This window comes from Phyllobates terribilis, unplaced genomic scaffold (assembly GCF_046119375.1).
Source record: "Phyllobates terribilis strain yellow unplaced genomic scaffold, ASM4611937v1 Scaffold_7__3_contigs__length_470593459, whole genome shotgun sequence".
In the NCBI taxonomy this organism is placed as follows: Eukaryota; Metazoa; Chordata; class Amphibia; order Anura; family Dendrobatidae; genus Phyllobates; species Phyllobates terribilis.
In genome coordinates, this window is record NW_027362767.1 from 467540335 (window position 1) to 467559902 (window position 19568).

Here is a 19568-nt window from a genome sequence, read left to right on the forward strand (position 1 = left end):
CTACCCCTGTGTCATCCTGGGGAGACTAAAAGCTTGAGGATTTGGTAAAATAACCTCACCAACCGTTTTAAGCAACTGTGGGGCAATTGATGCCACTTAAGTGGTGTCTGTGCCACAATTTTTGGAAAAAATGGAGACTCATTTTGGAGTCGCCTTGCTGTGTCTTACGTGACGTAGACATCGTCAATTCCAGGTGGGTTGGGTCGCCCCCCCCCCCCCCCCCGCTTTTAACTGTAAGAAACTACATGCACTATGGCTTGGGGGTAACACAGATGGTTGAGTCTGAAGAGCTGTTTACTCAGAGGTCTGCTCCAAAGCTTCAGTGTCTGCTAGTCAGCGTAGAATTTTTAACTGCATCTAGCCTAGGCAATACTTTGGGCGTAGTAGCCCAGCTGCGAAGCAAGCTGCACCGCCTGTGTATCTAATAAGAATTTTTAAATGCATCTAGCCTAGGCAGACTGTGGGGACCCCCAACCAAACACAGACGCTCAGCCCCCCTACCATCCCCCTTTCCTTGACAATACAATAATGTAACTCTTACAACTCGATGGGTGAGGATCGGTCACAGCTTTATTAACTCTTTATACTCATTCCATTAGAAAGGCATTTTATTTCTAAAATAATTCAACTTGTTGCAGCATGCCCTGGGTCTCCACACCGGCAAGTTGGCCAACAAGTGTAACTCTCCAACATGTCCTTTCTATTTCCAGGCCACGGAGGATCCTGCGTACTCGTATGCAGGACTCTGACCCCCATCCATCACTTTTAACGCTTGTTCCACTCCGTCCTGGAGTCCTGACAGGAATATGTCCAGTCCAATATCCATTAAGTGAACATCGTTGGGCCGTATGAGGCCTGCTTTATCTCCTTCCAGTTGTCGGTGTTGTATCACTACACCGCCTCTGTCTCTTCTAAATTTTGCTATCCGAATATTTATTACCCGCCTTGTCCGTTCGATGGTCGTGATGTCTCGCGCACCTTGCCATACCGCTATTGGCACAATCTCTGACCATGCTATAGTTAGTTTTGTGAAAAATTCTCTGAAGCGCTCAGTGTCTAGCTTCATTATTGCCATTAGTTATGCGCTCTTGTGATGACCTAGGTCGTTTCCCCCGGCCTGTATAACTAAGATGACCAGACCTCTTGCCTCTCTCCCTACCTTGATCACCTCCATTAGTACCTGTGGCCATAGCAGGCCTCTAATACGTCTCCAGTTGAAATATGTGTTATGAAACTCTAATTTCCTCCCGCCTGGGCGGACTTTCGCCCTTTTTTGTGCCCAATATATATACGAGTGGCCTATCACCCACACTGTTGGCTTAGCGTCACCTGTAAAAGAAACAAACCACGTTAGGATAACAAGTCCGGTCTTATGTATCTCGCCAAACACGTGGATCGCCATCTCCCTATCCTCTGAACTTCCGGTTCTGACAGTCCTGCTCTTGCTGCTTCCGTGGCAGCGCCTATGTGGAATGAGTGTGTCCCGTAATCTCTGGGGTGGTTCCCTGCCGATGTTATGCATTTATTAAATATAGCTTGGATCTGGTATCTTGATAATGGCTTTCCATCAATGTGTGATAGGAAGAAATTACTTTGTGATCTGATGGTTATATATGTTTTTACTATTGTTACCCGACTCAGCGTACCGTTTGTGGGTTGTAGAAGTACCCAAGTGTCCCTGCCCGCTGGAACCGATTTCGATTGGCGTATGCGTAGACGTATTGCATTATTGGCTATGACTACGTCCTGGTGTAATAAGCCTCCACTGGTGGTAATTTTGGATTGAGGGACTAATTCGCTTATGTATAGCGCCCCGAAGAAGGCGATCGCAAATGCAGTAGACAGTAGTGTTGCTTCGAATTGTGAGTGTCATGTTAATGGTGTTAGGGATATGATGTGAGAAATCGGTTTTAGTGACACGGGACGGGACGTCTACACTCCTGACTTGGCTGACCCCTTTTCCACCCTTTTATGGATTGTCTGATGATGAATCTCTTTGTCACATCTCCCCAATTCAGTAGTTGGAAGTGAAATGCTACTCCGGTCAGACACCGCTGCGCTGACGCCCCTGATATGCCCCTCATCATTAGCTGGTGGAGAAATTCTATGGTGACTTGTAATCTGGCTTGTTCACATTGGTCAACCCGTCTGCCTGCTACTAGTCGTGTCCACTCTTCCCATGCCTTACCGTATGCTTGCCACGTTGACGGGGCAACTGACGCTCTGATTAATGGCATCAACTATTCGCCACTAGATCCCATAGGGAGGGTGGGCAACTGTTGCCCGATGGGTGGGCGTTGTGGAAGAGCTCTGTGAAAATCTGCCAATTGAATTGTTATAAAGCGTTAGCAGCAGCGTTAGACCCCTCAGCATCGTGGCTAGCGCGGACCCATACATTGTGTTTTAGGCACAGGAATGCTAGCCAGCATAGTAGGCCTAGCACTGGGAGAGACAATGATGCCATCTTATTAATGCAGTGCGCTAGGCTGATGTTTTTTGTTATGAAGCGTATATTTTTGTTAGCCAGGCGCGCTCCCCATATTTCTATTGCTACCACTATTTTCCAGGCTAGATGCAGCTAAAAATTATTATTAATTTCAAAGCTGGTGGAGCTTGGTATAGATGGCCTAATACAATGAGTACCACACACTGCTACTATGCCCAAAATTATTTTCAGGGCTAGATGCAGCTAAAAATTATTAGTAATTTGAAAGCTGGTGTAGCTTGGTATAGATGGCCTAATACAATGAGTACCACAGAATTGCTAATATGCCCAAAATTATTTTACAGGCAAGATGCAGCTAAAAATTATTATTAATTTCAAAGCTGGTGGAGCTTAGTATAGATGGCCTAATACATTGAGTACCACACACTGCTACAAGTCCAAAATTATTTTACAGGCAAGATGCAGCTAAAAATTATTATTAATTTCAAAGCTGGTAGAGCTTGGTATAGATGGCCTAATAGAATGAGTACCACACACTGCTAATATGCACAAAATGTTTTACTTGGCTAGGTGCAGTAAAAAATTGGTATTCTATACACAGGTGGTGTAGCTTGCAACACAGATAGGCTATTCCACTGACTAACACACACTGCAAGAGGCCCAAAAGGATTTGCTTAGCTAGATTTAGCCAAATGCTGTGAAAAACACTTGCACTGCACTTAAACAGACCTGCCTGGCAAAAAGTGATAGGAACTGATGTAACCTAGCCCTCAAAAGGGCTGCAATTACAACTAGTCCCTACTCCCTAAACCTTTCTGTCTATTTAAGAGAAAATTCGCTTGTAATTCAGTTACACAATATAGCGCTAACAGCAGCAGCAGTGCCGTCTAACACTCAGCTGCAGCAGTGAGAAAATGGTGGCGACGCGGAAAATGTCTGGGTCTTATAGGGCAAGGACATGTGACATACACTGCCAATGACACATGCCCTTGCTTGTGTGAAAAAAAGCACTTCGCTCCGTGTGTGCGCTGCTGATAGGCTGACAGACTGCACCTCCCCACTGTAAATGCGGGGAAAAAAAAAATGGAGATCTTCATTATTCCTGCAGAGATCCATCCCCTGCCCCTCCCCCCGCCCCGCTGTACACTCAAACTGCGTATTAGCATTGATTATCAGCATTACTGAGAAAAAATCCAGTTATGATTTTGGTGCACGAACAGTTATCGAACATAACCTCGAACAGCCGAATTTTTCTCAAATTGTTCGTGTTCGCCGACCGGCTCGAACACCGCCCAAAACAGCTCGAATTTGAGATTGACGAACAGTTCGATTCGAACACCGCTCATCTCTACAGTTGACTTCATCATCCCAGCTTGGTGTCCCCAAATGTATCCATGGGTTCTGATGGTCAATGGTGCAGATCCATATCTTTCCAGTCAGGGCCATATACCCTTAGGCTGGAATATCATGTAGAATCCAAATCTGTGTCTCTTTGGTTAAAGCCATGCTTCCAAGCTGATGGTCTGAGAGAGTCTCTGATCTTTGATTCTCCTTGTAAAGTCTGCCTGCTACAGAGGCATGTGTCCTTTTAAGTACACATCCACAGGTCAAGGATTAGGGAGGGTATTATTCACAGGGCTCAGGTGTCATTGTTTGTGAATTTAATCAATTTACATAGTTGGTATAGCAGGGGGCTCTTGTAAATAAACTAGCTAGCTTAGTATAATAAGCAATTAGCATAGTAACATACATCATTGTTCACAGACCAATAGAAGACAACATTCAGGGTTATAGAAATACTGGTCTGTCCTTTTTGACCAGCCACAGAAACACACATATATTTACAAGTCAGCACAAGCACAATAATGTATTTCTCTTGGCCTAACAAATCTAATAGTCTGGCTAATTAAGATTATAAACTGTGTCGTCACAGTCAATATTCAGTCAGTATTTTTCTCAGGAGTTGGAGCCAAAACCAGGTGAGGAACAATCAGAGAAAAGGTATAATAGAAACAAGTCACCAATTCTGCATTTATCACCCACTCCTGGTTTTGGCACCCACTCCTGAGAAAAAATACTGACCGGATACTGATAGTGGGTCCGTAACCTTATACACAGACCTGACATGTCCTTGCATTGGTGTCAGTTGTCAGAGTGTAATGCCTCATTTCCCCTGCGGGGGAGCTGCAGGCTGGTTGAATACTTGTTTCCGATTTCCCTGCAGATTACTGGATATAATATGATCATGTTGTCATCATGAGACCTTTATAACCAGAAGGGATTGGAGCCAGTGACCTAGGACTGACACCTTATCCTGACGACCCATGGCGCCCACGTCATAGCATGTAATTATTGGATCACACGCCCGGTGTCCTGGTTGGTGAGGACATTGTATTTCTGGATATCGGCTTTGTATAAGGGACGGGTTCAGCTGGAGGGTGGAGATTTGTTTCTAACCTCACGCACATACCTGCTGCTGTATAATTACTGCAGGCTACAAAGGACCAGGAATCCAGAGCACAATGATGAGGGGACGGGTCTGACCGCACCCAAGAGCACTCACAGCTGCAGGAAAGTTCCACAGGCAGAAGAACTTCAGGAAAGCAACCGAGGGGCTCATCCTCCCAGCTGCTGACACCATGCACTACATACAGGTAGGCAGACACTGCAGAGACAGCTACGCTTTTACATAGGACTGCTGGTATACTTCTGTGTCATCCCAATGTGGGGGGCTAGAACAGTGCAGAAACCATGTAGCCCTGAGTGGCAGCTCAGCGACATCCGTGGAGTTCCAGCTCTCATGGGGTTTAACAATAGGGAGCGCGGTCCAGGTGTCCGCTGAGAATTGTGTGGTCCCTACTTGATTATGTGGGGCCCCTTCTCTTTTATGATAACCTCGGTGCAGGAGATTAACAGCCCTGTATTAGATGACATTGCAGAAACAGTCACAAGCATTGGTCCTATACTCAGTACCTCTGCAATATGGACTACCACACCTTTGTATCCTCCTGTACAATATGTACTATATGTACACTTACACCTCTGTATCCTCCTGTACAATATGTACTATATGTACACTTACACCTCTGTATCCTCCTGTACAATATGTACTATATGTACACTTACACCTCTGTATCCTCCTGTACAATATGTACTATATGTACACTTACACCTCTGTATCCTCCTGTACAATATGTACTATATGTACACTTACACCTCTGTATCCTCCTGTACAATATGTACTATATGTACTCTTACACCTCTGTATCCTCCTGTACAATATGTACTATATGTACACTTACACCTCTGTATCCTCTTGTACAATATGTACTATATGTACTCTTACACCTCTGTATCCTCCTGTACAATATGTACTATATGTACACTTACACCTCTGTATCCTCCTGTACAATATGTACTATATGTACACTTACACCTCTGTATCCTCCTGTACAATATGTACTATATGTACTCTTACACCTCTGTATCCTCCTGTACAATATGTACTATATGTACACTTACACCTCTGTATCCTCCTGTACAATATGTACTATATGTACTCTTACACCTCTGTATCCTCCTGTACAATATGTACTATATGTACACTTACACCTCTGTATCCTCCTGTACAATATGTACTATATGTACACTTACACCTCTGTATCCTCCTGTACAATATGTACTATATGTACACTTACACCTCTGTATCCTCCTGTACAATATGTACTATATGTACACTTACACCTCTGTATCCTCCTGTACAATATGTACTATATGTACACTTACACCTCTGTATCCTCCTGTACAATATGTACTATATGTACACTTACACCTCTGTATCCTCCTGTACAATATGTACTATATGTACTCTTACACCTCTGTATCCTCCTGTACAATATGTACTATATGTACTCTTACACCTCTGTATCCTCCTGTACAATATGTACTATATGTACACTTACACCTCTGTATCCTCCTGTACAATATGTACTATTACTCGGCTATATCTCTTCCTATTCCTCTGTATCATTGGTTATTGCTTTTACCTTGTCCCGGGGGCCTCTGATGGGGCCAATCCTTTACTTTGATATATAATAATTTCCATTGACACATTCGAAGAACTAGTGTCTCTTGAACTTCAAAGGGGACACTTAAAGCTCAGTTACTACAAGCATCAGGATACAACATACACAAACGTGGTCAAAATTGTTGGTTCCCCTCGTTTAATGAAAGAAAAACCCACAATGGTCACAGAAATAACCTGAATCTGACAAAAGTAATAATAAATTAAAAATCTATGAAAATGAACAGATGAAGGTCAGACATTGCTTTTCTGCTTCCACAGAATAAAAAAAAATTAAACTCATGAAATCGGCCTGGACAGAAATGATGGGACCCCTGAAAATAATGTGACAAAAGGGACATGTTAAATCAAGTTGTGTCCACTAATTAGCATCACAGGTGTCTACAATCTTGTAATCAGTCAGTGGCCTGTATATAGAGCTACAGATACTCACTGTGCCTGTATATAGGACTACATGTACTCACTGTGCCTGTATATAGGACTACATATACTCACTGTGCTGTATATAGAGCTACAGATACTCACTGTGCCTGTATATAGGACTACATGTACTCACTGTGCCTGTATATAGAGCTACAGATACTCACTGTGCCTGTATATAGAGCTACAGATACTCACTGTGCTGTATATAGAGCTACAGATACTCACTGTGCTGTATATAGAGCTACAGATACTCACTGTGCTGTATATAGAGCTACAGATACTCACTGTGCTGTATATAGAGCTACAGATACTCACTGTGCCTGTATATAGAGCTACAGATACTCACTGTGCTGTATATAGAGCTACAGATACTCACTGTGCTGTATATAGAGCTACAGATACTCACTGTGCCTGTATATAGAGCTACAGATACTCACTGTGCTGTATATAGAGCTACAGATACTCACTGTGCCTGTATATAGGACTACATGTACTCACTGTGCCTGTATATAGAGCTACAGATACTCACTGTGCCTGTATATAGGACTACATGTACTCACTGTGCCTGTATATAGAGCTACAGATACTCACTGTGCCTGTATATAGAGCTACAGATACTCACTGTGCTGTATATAGAGCTACAGATACTCACTGTGCCTGTATATAGGACTACAGATACTCACTGTGCTGTATATAGGGCTACAGATACTCACTGTGCTGTATATAGAGCTACAGATACTCACTGTGCCTGTATATAGAGCTACAGATACTCACTGTGCCTGTATATAGAGCTACAGATACTCACTGTGCTGTATATAGGACTACATATACTCACTGTGCTGTATATAGAGCTACAGATACTCACTGTGCTGTATATAGAGCTACAGATACTCACTGTGCTGTATATAGGACTACATATACTCACTGTGCTGTATATAGAGCTACAGATACTCACTGTGCTGTATATAGGACTACATATACTCACTGTGCTGTATATAGAGCTACAGATACTCACTGTGCTGTATATAGAGCTACAGATACTCACTGTGCCAGTATATAGAGCTACAGATACTCACTGTGCCTGTATATAGAGCTACAGATACTCACTGTGCCTGTATATAGAGCTACAGATACTCACTGTGCCTGTATATAGAGCTACAGATACTCACTGTGCCTGTATATAGGGCTACAGATACTCACTGTGCTGTATATAGGACTACAGATACTCACTGTGCCTGTATATAGAGCTACAGATACTCACTGTGCCTGTATATAGAGCTACAGATACTCACTGTGCCTGTATATAGAGCTACAGATACTCACTGTGCCTGTATATAGGGCTACAGATACTCACTGTGCTGTATATAGGACTACAGATACTCACTGTGCCTGTATATAGGGCTACAGATACTCACTGTGCTGTATATACAGCTACAGATACTCACTGTGCTGTATATAGAGCTACAGATACTCACTGTGCCAGTATATAGAGCTACAGATACTCACTGTGCCTGTATATAGGGCTACAGATACTCACTGTGCTGTATATAGGACTACAGATACTCACTGTGCCTGTATATAGGGCTACAGATACTCACTGTGCTGTATATAGAGCTACAGATACTCACTGTGCCTGTATATAGGACTACAGATACTCACTGTGCCTGTATATAGGACTACAGATACTCACTGTGCTGTATATAGGGCTACAGATACTCACTGTGCTGTATATAGAGCTACAGATACTCACTGTGCCTGTATATAGAGCTACAGATACTCACTGTGCTGTATATAGAGCTACAGATACTCACTGTGCCTGTATATAGAGCTACAGATACTCACTGTGCTGTATATAGGACTACATATACTCACTGTGCTGTATATAGAGCTACAGATACTCACTGTGCTGTATATAGAGCTACAGATACTCACTGTGCTGTATATAGGGCTACAGATACTCACTGTGCCTGTATATAGAGCTACAGATACTCACTGTGCTGTATATAGAGCTACAGATACTCACTGTGCTGTATATAGAGCTACAGATACTCACTGTGCTGTATATAGAGCTACAGATACTCACTGTGCTGTATATAGGACTACAGATACTCACTGTGCTGTATATAGAGCTACAGATACTCACTGTGCTGTATATAGAGCTACAGATACTCACTGTGCTATATATAGGGCTACAGATACTCACTATGCCTGTATATAGGACTACAGATACTCACTGTGCCTGTATATAGGACTACATATACTCACTGTGCTGTATATAGAGCTACAGATACTCACTGTGCTGTATATAGGGCTACAGATACTCACTGTGCCTGTATATAGAGCTACAGATACTCACTGTGCTGTATATAGGGCTACAGATACTCACTGTGCCTGTATATAGGACTACAGATACTCACTGTGCCTGTATATAGGACTACATATACTCACTGTGCCTGTATATAGAGCTACAGATACTCACTGTGCTGTATATAGGGCTACAGATACTCACTGTGCTGTATATAGAGCTACAGATACTCACTGTGCCTGTATATAGGGCTACAGATACTCACTGTGCTGTATATAGAGCTACAGATACTCACTGTGCTGTATATAGAGCTACAGATACTCACTGTGCCTGTATATAGGGCTACAGATACTCACTGTGCCTGTATATAGAGCTACAGATACTCACTGTGCCTGTATATAGGGCTACAGATACTCACTGTGCTGTATATAGAGCTACAGATACTCACTGTGCTGTATATAGGGCTACAGATACTCACTGTGCTGTATATAGAGCTACAGATACTCACTGTGCTGTATATAGAGCTACAGATACTCACTGTGCCTGTATATAGGGCTACAGATACTCACTGTGCTGTATATAGAGCTACAGATACTCACTGTGCTGTATATAGGGCTACAGATACTCACTGTGCTGTATATAGAGCTACAGATACTCACTGTGCTGTATATAGGGCTACAGATACTCACTGTGCTGTATATAGAGCTACAGATACTCACTGTGCCTGTATATAGGACTACATATACTCACTGTGCCTGTATATAGAGCTACAGATACTCACTGTGCCTGTATATAGGACTACAGATACTCACTGTGCTGTATATAGAGCTACAGATACTCACTGTGCTGTATATAGGACTACATGTACTCACTGTGCCTGTATATAGAGCTCCAGATACTCACTGTGCCTGTATATAGAGCTACAGATACTCACTGTGCTGTATATAGAGCTACAGATACTCACTGTGCTGTATATAGAGCTACAGATACTCACTGTGCTGTATATAGGGCTACAGATACTCACTGTGCTGTATATAGAGCTACAGATACTCACTGTGCCTGTATATAGGGCTACAGATACTCACTGTGCTGTATATAGGACTACAGATACTCACTGTGCCTGTATATAGAGCTACAGATACTCACTGTGCCTGTATATAGGACTACAGATACTCACTGTGCTGTATATAGAGCTACAGATACTCACTGTGCCTGTATATAGAGCTACAGATACTCACTGTGCCTGTATATAGAGCTACAGATACTCACTGTGCTGTATATAGGGCTACAGATACTCACTGTGCCTGTATATAGAGCTACAGATACTCACTGTGCTGTATATAGAGCTACAGATACTCACTGTGCCTGTATATAGAGCTACAGATACTCACTGTGCTGTATATAGAGCTACAGATACTCACTGTGCCTGTATATAGAGCTACAGATACTCACTGTGCTGTATATAGGGCTACAGATACTCACTGTGCCTGTATATAGAGCTACAGATACTCATTGTGCTGTATATAGGACTACAGATACTCACTGTGCTGTATATAGGACTACAGATACTCACTGTGCTGTATATAGAGCTACAGATACTCACTGTGCCTGTATATAGGACTACATATACTCACTGTGCTGTATATAGGACTACAGATACTCACTGTGCTGTATATAGGACTACAGATACTCACTGTGCCTGTATATAGGGCTACAGATACTCACTGTGCTGTATATAGGACTACAGATACTCACTGTGCTGTATATAGGACTACAGATACTCACTGTGCCTGTATATAGGGCTACAGATACTCACTGTGCTGTATATAGGACTACAGATACTCACTGTGCTGTATATAGGACTACAGATACTCACTGTGCCTGTATATAGGGCTACAGATACTCACTGTGCTGTATATAGGACTACAGATACTCACTGTGCCTGTATATAGGACTACAGATACTCACTGTGCTGTATATAGGACTACAGATACTCACTGTGCTGTATATAGGACTACAGATACTCACTGTGCCTGTATATAGAGCTACAGATACTCACTGTGCCTGTATATAGAGCTACAGATACTCACTGTGCTGTATATACGACTACAGATACTCACTGTGCTGTATATAGGACTACAGATACTCACTGTGCCTGTATATAGGGCTACAGATACTCACTGTGCCTGTATATAGGGCTACATATACTCACTGTGCTGTATATAGGACTACAGATACTCACTGTGCTGTATATAGAGCTACAGATACTCACTGTGCTGTATATAGGACTACAGATACTCACTGTGCCTGTATATAGGGCTACAGATACTCACTGTGCCTGTATATAGGGCTACAGATACTCACTGTGCTGTATATAAGGCTACAGATACTCACTGTGCTGTATATAGGGCTACAGATACTCACTGTGCTGTATATAGGGCTACAGATACTCACTGTGCTGTATATAGGGCTACAGATACTCACTGTGCCTGTATATAGGGCTACAGATACTCACTGTGCTGTATATAGGGCTACAGATACTCACTGTACTGTATATAGGGCTACAGATACTCACTGTGCTGTATATAAGGCTACAGATACTCACTGTGCCTGTATATAGGGCTACAGATACTCACTGTGCCTGTATATAGGGCTACAGATACTCACTGTGCTGTATATAAGGCTACAGATACTCACTGTGCCTGTATATAGAGCTACAGATACTCACTGTGCCTGTATATAGAGCTACAGATACTCACTGTGCTGTATATAGAGCTACAGATACTCACTGTGCTGTATATAGAGCTACAGATACTCACTGTGCTGTATATAGAGCTACAGATACTCACTGTGCCTGTATATAGGGCTACAGATACTCACTGTGCCTGTATATAGGGCTACAGATACTCACTGTGCCTGTATATAGGAATACAGATACTCACTGTGCCTGTATATAGAGCTACAGATACTCACTGTGCTGTATATAGAGCTACAGATACTCACTGTGCCTGTATATAGAGCTACAGATACTCACTGTGCTGTATATAGGACTACAGATACTCACTGTGCCTGTATATAGGGCTACAGATACTCACTGTGCCTGTATATAGAGCTACAGATACTCACTGTGCCTGTATATAGGGCTACAGATACTCACTGTGCCTGTATATAGGGCTACAGATACTCACTGTGCTGTATATAGAGCTACAGATACTCACTGTGCCTGTATATAGAGCTACAGATACTCACTGTGCTGTATATAGGGCTACAGATACTCACTGTGCCTGTATATAGGGCTACAGATACTCACTGTGCTGTATATAGAGCTACAGATACTCACTGTGCCTGTATATAGGGCTACAGATACTCACTGTGCCTGTATATAGAGCTACAGATACTCACTGTGCCTGTATATAGAGCTACAGATACTCACTGTGCTGTATATAGGACTACAGATACTCACTGTGCCTGTATATAGAGCTACAGATACTCACTGTGCCTGTATATAGGGCTACAGATACTCACTGTGCTGTATATAGGGCTACAGATACTCACTGTGCTGTATATAGAGCTACAGATACTCACTGTGCCTGTATATAGGACTACAGATACTCACTGTGCCTGTATATAGAGCTACAGATACTCACTGTGCCTGTATATAGGGCTACAGATACTCATTGTGCCTGTATATAGAGCTACAGATACTCACTGTGCCTGTATATAGAGCTACAGATACTCACTGTGCTGTATATAGAGCTACAGATACTCACTGTGCTGTATATAGAGCTACAGATACTCACTGTGCCTGTATATAGGGCTACAGATACTCACTGTGCCTGTATATAGGAATACAGATACTCACTGTGCCTGTATATAGAGCTACAGATACTCACTGTGCTGTATATAGAGCTACAGATACTCACTGTGCTGTATATAGAGCTACAGATACTCACTGTGCCTGTATATAGAGCTACAGATACTCACTGTGCTGTATATAGAGCTACAGATACTCACTGTGCTGTATATAGAGCTACAGATACTCACTGTGCCTGTATATAGAGCTACAGATACTCACTGTGCCTGTATATAGGACTACAGATACTCACTGTGCCTGTATATAGAGCTACAGATACTCACTGTGCTGTATATAGAGCTACAGATACTCACTGTGCCTGTATATAGGAATACAGATACTCACTGTGCCTGTATATAGGACTACAGATACTCACTGTGCCTGTATATAGAGCTACAGATACTCACTGTGCCTGTATATAGAGCTACAGATACTCACTGTGCCTGTATATAGAGCTACAGATACTCACTGTGCCTGTATATAGGACTACAGATACTCACTGTGCCTGTATATAGAGCTACAGATACTCACTGTGCTGTATATAGAGCTACAGATACTCACTGTGCCTGTATATAGGGCTACAGATACTCACTGTGCCTGTATATAGAGCTACTGATACTCACTGTGCCTGTATATAGAGCTACAGATACTCACTGTGCTGTATATAGAGCTACAGATACTCACTGTGCCTGTATATAGAGCTACAGATACTCACTGTGCCTGTATATAGGAATACAGATACTCACTGTGCCTGTATATAGAGCTACAGATACTCACTGTGCCTGTATATAGGGCTACAGATACTCACTGTGCCTGTATATAGAGCTACAGATACTCACTGTGCCTGTATATAGAGCTACAGATACTCACTGTGCCTGTATATAGAGCTACAGATACTCACTGTGCCTGTATATAGAGCTACAGATACTCACTGTGCCTGTATATAGAGCTACAGATACTCACTGTGCTGTATATAGGGCTACAGATACTCACTGTGCCTGTATATAGGGCTACAGATACTCACTGTGCTGTATATAGAGCTACAGATACTCACTGTGCTGTATATAGAGCTACAGATACTCACTGTGCTGTATATAGAGCTACAGATACTCACTGTGCCTGTATATAGAGCTACAGATACTCACTGTGCTGTATATAGAGCTACAGATACTCACTGTGCTGTATATAGAGCTACAGATACTCACTGTGCTGTATATAGGGCTACAGATACTCACTGTGCCTGTATATAGAGCTACAGATACTCACTGTGCTGTATATAGGGCTACAGATACTCACTGTGCCTGTATATAGAGCTACAGATACTCACTGTGCCTGTATATAGGGCTACAGATACTCACTGTGCTGTATATAGAGCTACAGATACTCACTGTGACTGTATATAGAGCTACAGATACTCACTGTGCTGTATATAGGGCTACAGATACTCACTGTGCTGTATATAGGACTACAGATACTCACTGTGCCTGTATATAGGGCTACAGATACTCACTGTGACTGTATATAGAGCTACAGATACTCACTGTGCTGTATATAGGGCTACAGATACTCACTGTGCTGTATATAGGACTACAGATACTCACTGTGCTGTATATAGAGCTACAGATACTCACTGTGCTGTATATAGAGCTACAGATACTCACTGTGCCTGTATATAGAGCTACAGATACTCACTGTGCCTGTATATAGGGATACAGATACTCACTGTGCTGTATATAGGGCTACAGATACTCACTGTGCCTGTATATAGAGCTACAGATACTCACTATGCTGTATATAGGGCTACAGATACTCACTATGCCTGTATATAGAGCTACAGATACTCACTGTGCCTGTATATAGGGCTACAGATACTCACTGTGCCTGTATATAGAGCTACAGATACTCACTGTGCTGTATATAAGGCTACAGATACTCACTGTGCTGTATATAGGGCTACAGATACTCACTGTGCTGTATATAGGGCTACAGATACTCACTGTGCTGTATATAGGGCTACAGATACTCGCTGTGCCTGTATATAGGGCTACAGATATTCACTGTGCCTGTATATAGAGCTACAGATACTCGCTGTGCCTGTATATAGGGCTACAGATATTCACTGTGCCTGTATATAGGGCTACAGATACTCACTGTGCTGTATATAGAGCTACAGATACTCACTGTGCTGTATATAGGGCTACAGATACTCACTGTGCTGTATATAAGGCTACAGATACTCGCTGTGCTGTATATAGGGCTACAGATACTCACTGTGCCTGTATATAGGGCTACAGATACTCACTGTGCTGTATATAGGACTACAGATACTCACTGTGCCTGTATATAGGACTACAGATACTCACTGTGCTGTATATAGAGCTACAGATACTCACTGTGCCTGTATATAGGGCTACAGATACTCACTGTGCTGTATATAGGACTACAGATACTCACTGTGCTGTATATAGAGCTACAGATACTCACTGTGCTGTATATAGAGCTACAGATACTCACTGTGCTGTATATAGGGCTACAGATACTCACTGTGCTGTATATAAGGCTACAGATACTCGCTGTGCTGTATATAGGGCTACAGATACTCACTGTGCCTGTATATAGGGCTACAGATACTCACTGTGCTGTATATAGAGCTACAGATACTCACTGTGCCTGTATATAGGGCTACAGATACTCACTGTGCCTGTATATAGAGCTACAGATACTCACTGTGCTGTATATAGAGCTACAGATACTCACTGTGCCTGTATATAGAGCTACAGATACTCACTGTGCTGTATATAGAACAGATACTCACTGGGCCTGTATATAGGGCTACAGATACTCACTGTGCCTGTATATAGAGCTACAGATACTCACTGTGCTGTATATAGAGCTACAGATACTCACTGTGCCTGTATATAGAGCTACAGATACTCACTGTGCTGTATATAGAACAGATACTCACTGGGCCTGTATATAGGGCTACAGATACTCACTGTGCTGTATATAGAGCTACAGATACTCACTGTGCTGTATATAGAGCTACAGATACTCACTGTGCTGTATATAGGGCTACAGATACTCACTGTGCTGTATATAGGGCTACAGATACTCACTGTGCTGTATATAGAACAGATACTCACTGTGCCTGTATATAGAGCTACAGATACTCACTGTGCTGTATATAGGACAACAGATACTCACTGTGCTGTATATAGAGCTACAGATACTCACTGTGCTGTATATAGGAATACAGATACTCACTGTGCCTGTATATAGAGCTACAGATACTCACTGTGCCTGTATATAGAGCTACAGATACTCACTGTGCTGTATATAGGACTACAGATACTCACTGTGCTGTATATAGGGCTACAGATACTCACTGTGCCTGTATATAGAGCTACAGATACTCACTGTGCCTGTATATAGAGCTACAGATACTCACTGTGCTGTATATAGAGCTACAGATACTCACTGTGCTGTATATAGAGCTACAGATACTCACTGTGCTGTATATAGGGCTACAGATACTCACTGTGCTGTATATAGGACTACAGATACTCACTGTGCCTGTATATAGAGCTACAGATACTCACTGTGCTGTATATAGAGCTACAGATACTCACTGTGCTGTATATAGAGCTACAGATACTCACTGTGCTGTATATAGAGCTACAGATACTCACTGTGCTGTATATAGAGCTACAGATACTCACTGTGCTGTATATAGAGCTACAGATACTCACTGTGCTGTATATAGGACTACAGATACTCACTGTGCTGTATATAGAGCTACAGATACTCACTGTGCTGTATATAGGACTACAGATACTCACTGTGCCTGTATATAGAGCTACAGATACTCACTGTGCTGTATATAGAGCTACAAATACTCACTGTGCCTGTATATAGAGCTACAGATACTCACTGTGCTGTATATAGAGCTACAGATACTCACTGTGCTGTATATAGAGCTACAGATACTCACTGTGCTGTATATAGAGCTACAGATACTCACTGTGCCTGTATATAGAGCTACAGATACTCACTGTGCCTGTATATAGAGCTACAGATACTCACTGTGCTGTATATAGAGCTACAGATACTCACTGTGCTGTATATAGAGCTACAGATACTCACTGTGCTGTATATAGGGCTACAGATACTCACTGTGCTGTATATAGGACTACAGATACTCACTGTGCTGTATATAGAGCTACAGATACTCACTGTGTTGTATATAGGGCTACAGATACTCACTGTGCTGTATATAGAGCTACAGATACTCACTGTGCTGTATATAGAGCTACAGATACTCACTGTGCTGTATATAGAGCTACAGATACTCACTGTGCCTGTATATAGAGCTACAGATACTCACTGTGCTGTATATAGAGCTACAGATACTCACTGTGCCTGTATATAGGATCACAGATACTCACTGTGCTGTATATAGAGCTACAGATACTCACTGTGCCTGTATATAGGGCTACAGATACTCACTGTGCCTGTATATAGAGCTACAGATACTCACTGTGCTGTATATAGAGCTACAGATACTCACTGTGCTGTATATAGAGCTACAGATACTCACTGTGCTGTATATAGGGCTACAGATACTCACTGTGCTGTATATAGATCTCCAGATACTCACTGTGCTGTATATAGGACTACAGATACTCACTGTGCTGTATATAGATCTCCAGATACTCACTGTGCCTGTATATAGAGCTACAGATACTCACTGTGCTGTATATAGAGCTACAGATACTCACTGTGCTGTATATAGAGCTACAGATACTCACTGTGCTGTATATAGGACTACAGATACTCACTGTGCTGTATATAGGACTACAGATACTCACTGTGCTGTATATAGATCTCCAGATACTCACTGTGCTGTATATAGGACTACAGATACTCACTGTGCCTGTATATAGAGCTACAGATACTCACTGTGCTGTATATAGAGCTACAGATACTCACTGTGCTGTATATAGAGCTACAGATACTCACTGTGCTGTATATAGGACTACAGATACTCACTGTGCTGTATATAGAGCTACAGATACTCACTGTGCTGTATATAGAGCTACAGATACTCACTGTGCTGTATATAGAGCTACAGATACTCACTGTGCTGTATATAGAGCTACAGATACTCACTGTGCCTGTATATAGGGCTACAGATACTCACTGTGCTGTATATAGGGCTACAGATACTCACTGAGCCTGTATATAGGACTACAGATACTCACTGTGCCTGTATATAGAGTTACAGATACTCACTGTGCCTGTATATAGGACTATAGATATTCACTGTGCTGTATATAGGGCTACAGATACTCACTGTGCTGTATATAGGGCTACAGATACTCACTGTGCTGTATATAGGGCTACAGATACTCACTGTGCCTGTATATAGAGCTACAGATACTCACTGTGCTGTATATAGAGCTACAGATACTCACTGTGCTGTATATAGAGCTACAGATACTCACTGTGCTGTATATAGGGCTACAGATACTCACTGTGTCTGTATATAGGACTACAGATACTCACTGTGCTGTATATAGAGCTACAGATACTCACTGTGCTGTATATAGGGCTACAGATACTCACTGTGCCTGTATATAGGACTACAGATATTCACTGTGCTTTATATAGAGCTACAGATACTCACTGTGCTGTATATAGAGCTACAGATACTCACTGTGCTGTATATAGAGCTACAGATACTCACTGTGCTGTATATAGGGCTACAGATACTCACTGTGCCTGTATATAGGACTACAGATACTCACTGTGCTGTATATAGAGCTACAGATACTCACTGTGCTGTATATAGGGCTACAGATACTCACTGTGCCTGTATATAGAGCTACAGATACTCACTGTGCTGTATATAGAGCTCCAGATACTCACTGTGCCTGTATATAGAGCTACAGATACTCACTGTGCTGTATATAGAGCTACAGATACTCACTGTGCCTGTATATAGGGCTACAGATACTCACTGTGCTGTATATAGAGCTACAGATACTCACTGTGCTGTATATAGAGCTACAGATACTCACTGTGCCTGTATATAGAGCTACAGATACTCACTGTGCTGTATATAGGGCTAAAGATACTCACTGTGCCTGTATATAGGACTACAGATACTCACTGTGCTGTATATAGGGCTACAGATACTCACTGTGCCTGTATATAGAGCTACAGATACTCACTGTGCCTGTATATAGGGCTACAGATACTCACTGTGCCTGTATATAGAGCTACAGATACTCACTGTGCTGTATATAGAGCTACAGATACTCACTGTGCTGTATATAGAGCTACAGATACTCACTGTGCTGTATATAGAGCTACAGATACTCACTGTGCCTGTATATAGAGCTACAGATACTCACTGTGCTGTATATAGGGCTACAGATACTCACTGTGCCTGTAT

At 42.2% G+C, this 19568-nt stretch overlaps 1 protein-coding gene across 2 annotated transcripts in view; it reads left to right on the top strand.

The window, feature by feature from the left end:
- The first annotated feature begins 4668 nt into the window (after positions 1–4668).
- The window catches only part of LOC141155329 (protocadherin-20-like), a 125227-nt gene continuing 110327 nt past the window's right edge, over positions 4669–19568 (top strand). The window contains exons 1-2 of one of the 2 annotated variants that reach the window (XM_073642204.1): positions 4669–4791; positions 4940–5100. In XM_073642204.1, coding sequence (XP_073498305.1) covers positions 5086–5100 — 15 coding nt within the window. In that variant the 5' untranslated portion in view covers positions 4669–4791; positions 4940–5085. Of the gene's footprint in view, positions 4827–4939; positions 5101–19568 lie in introns of both variants that reach the window. The other variant, XM_073642203.1, reaches the window with a different exon arrangement.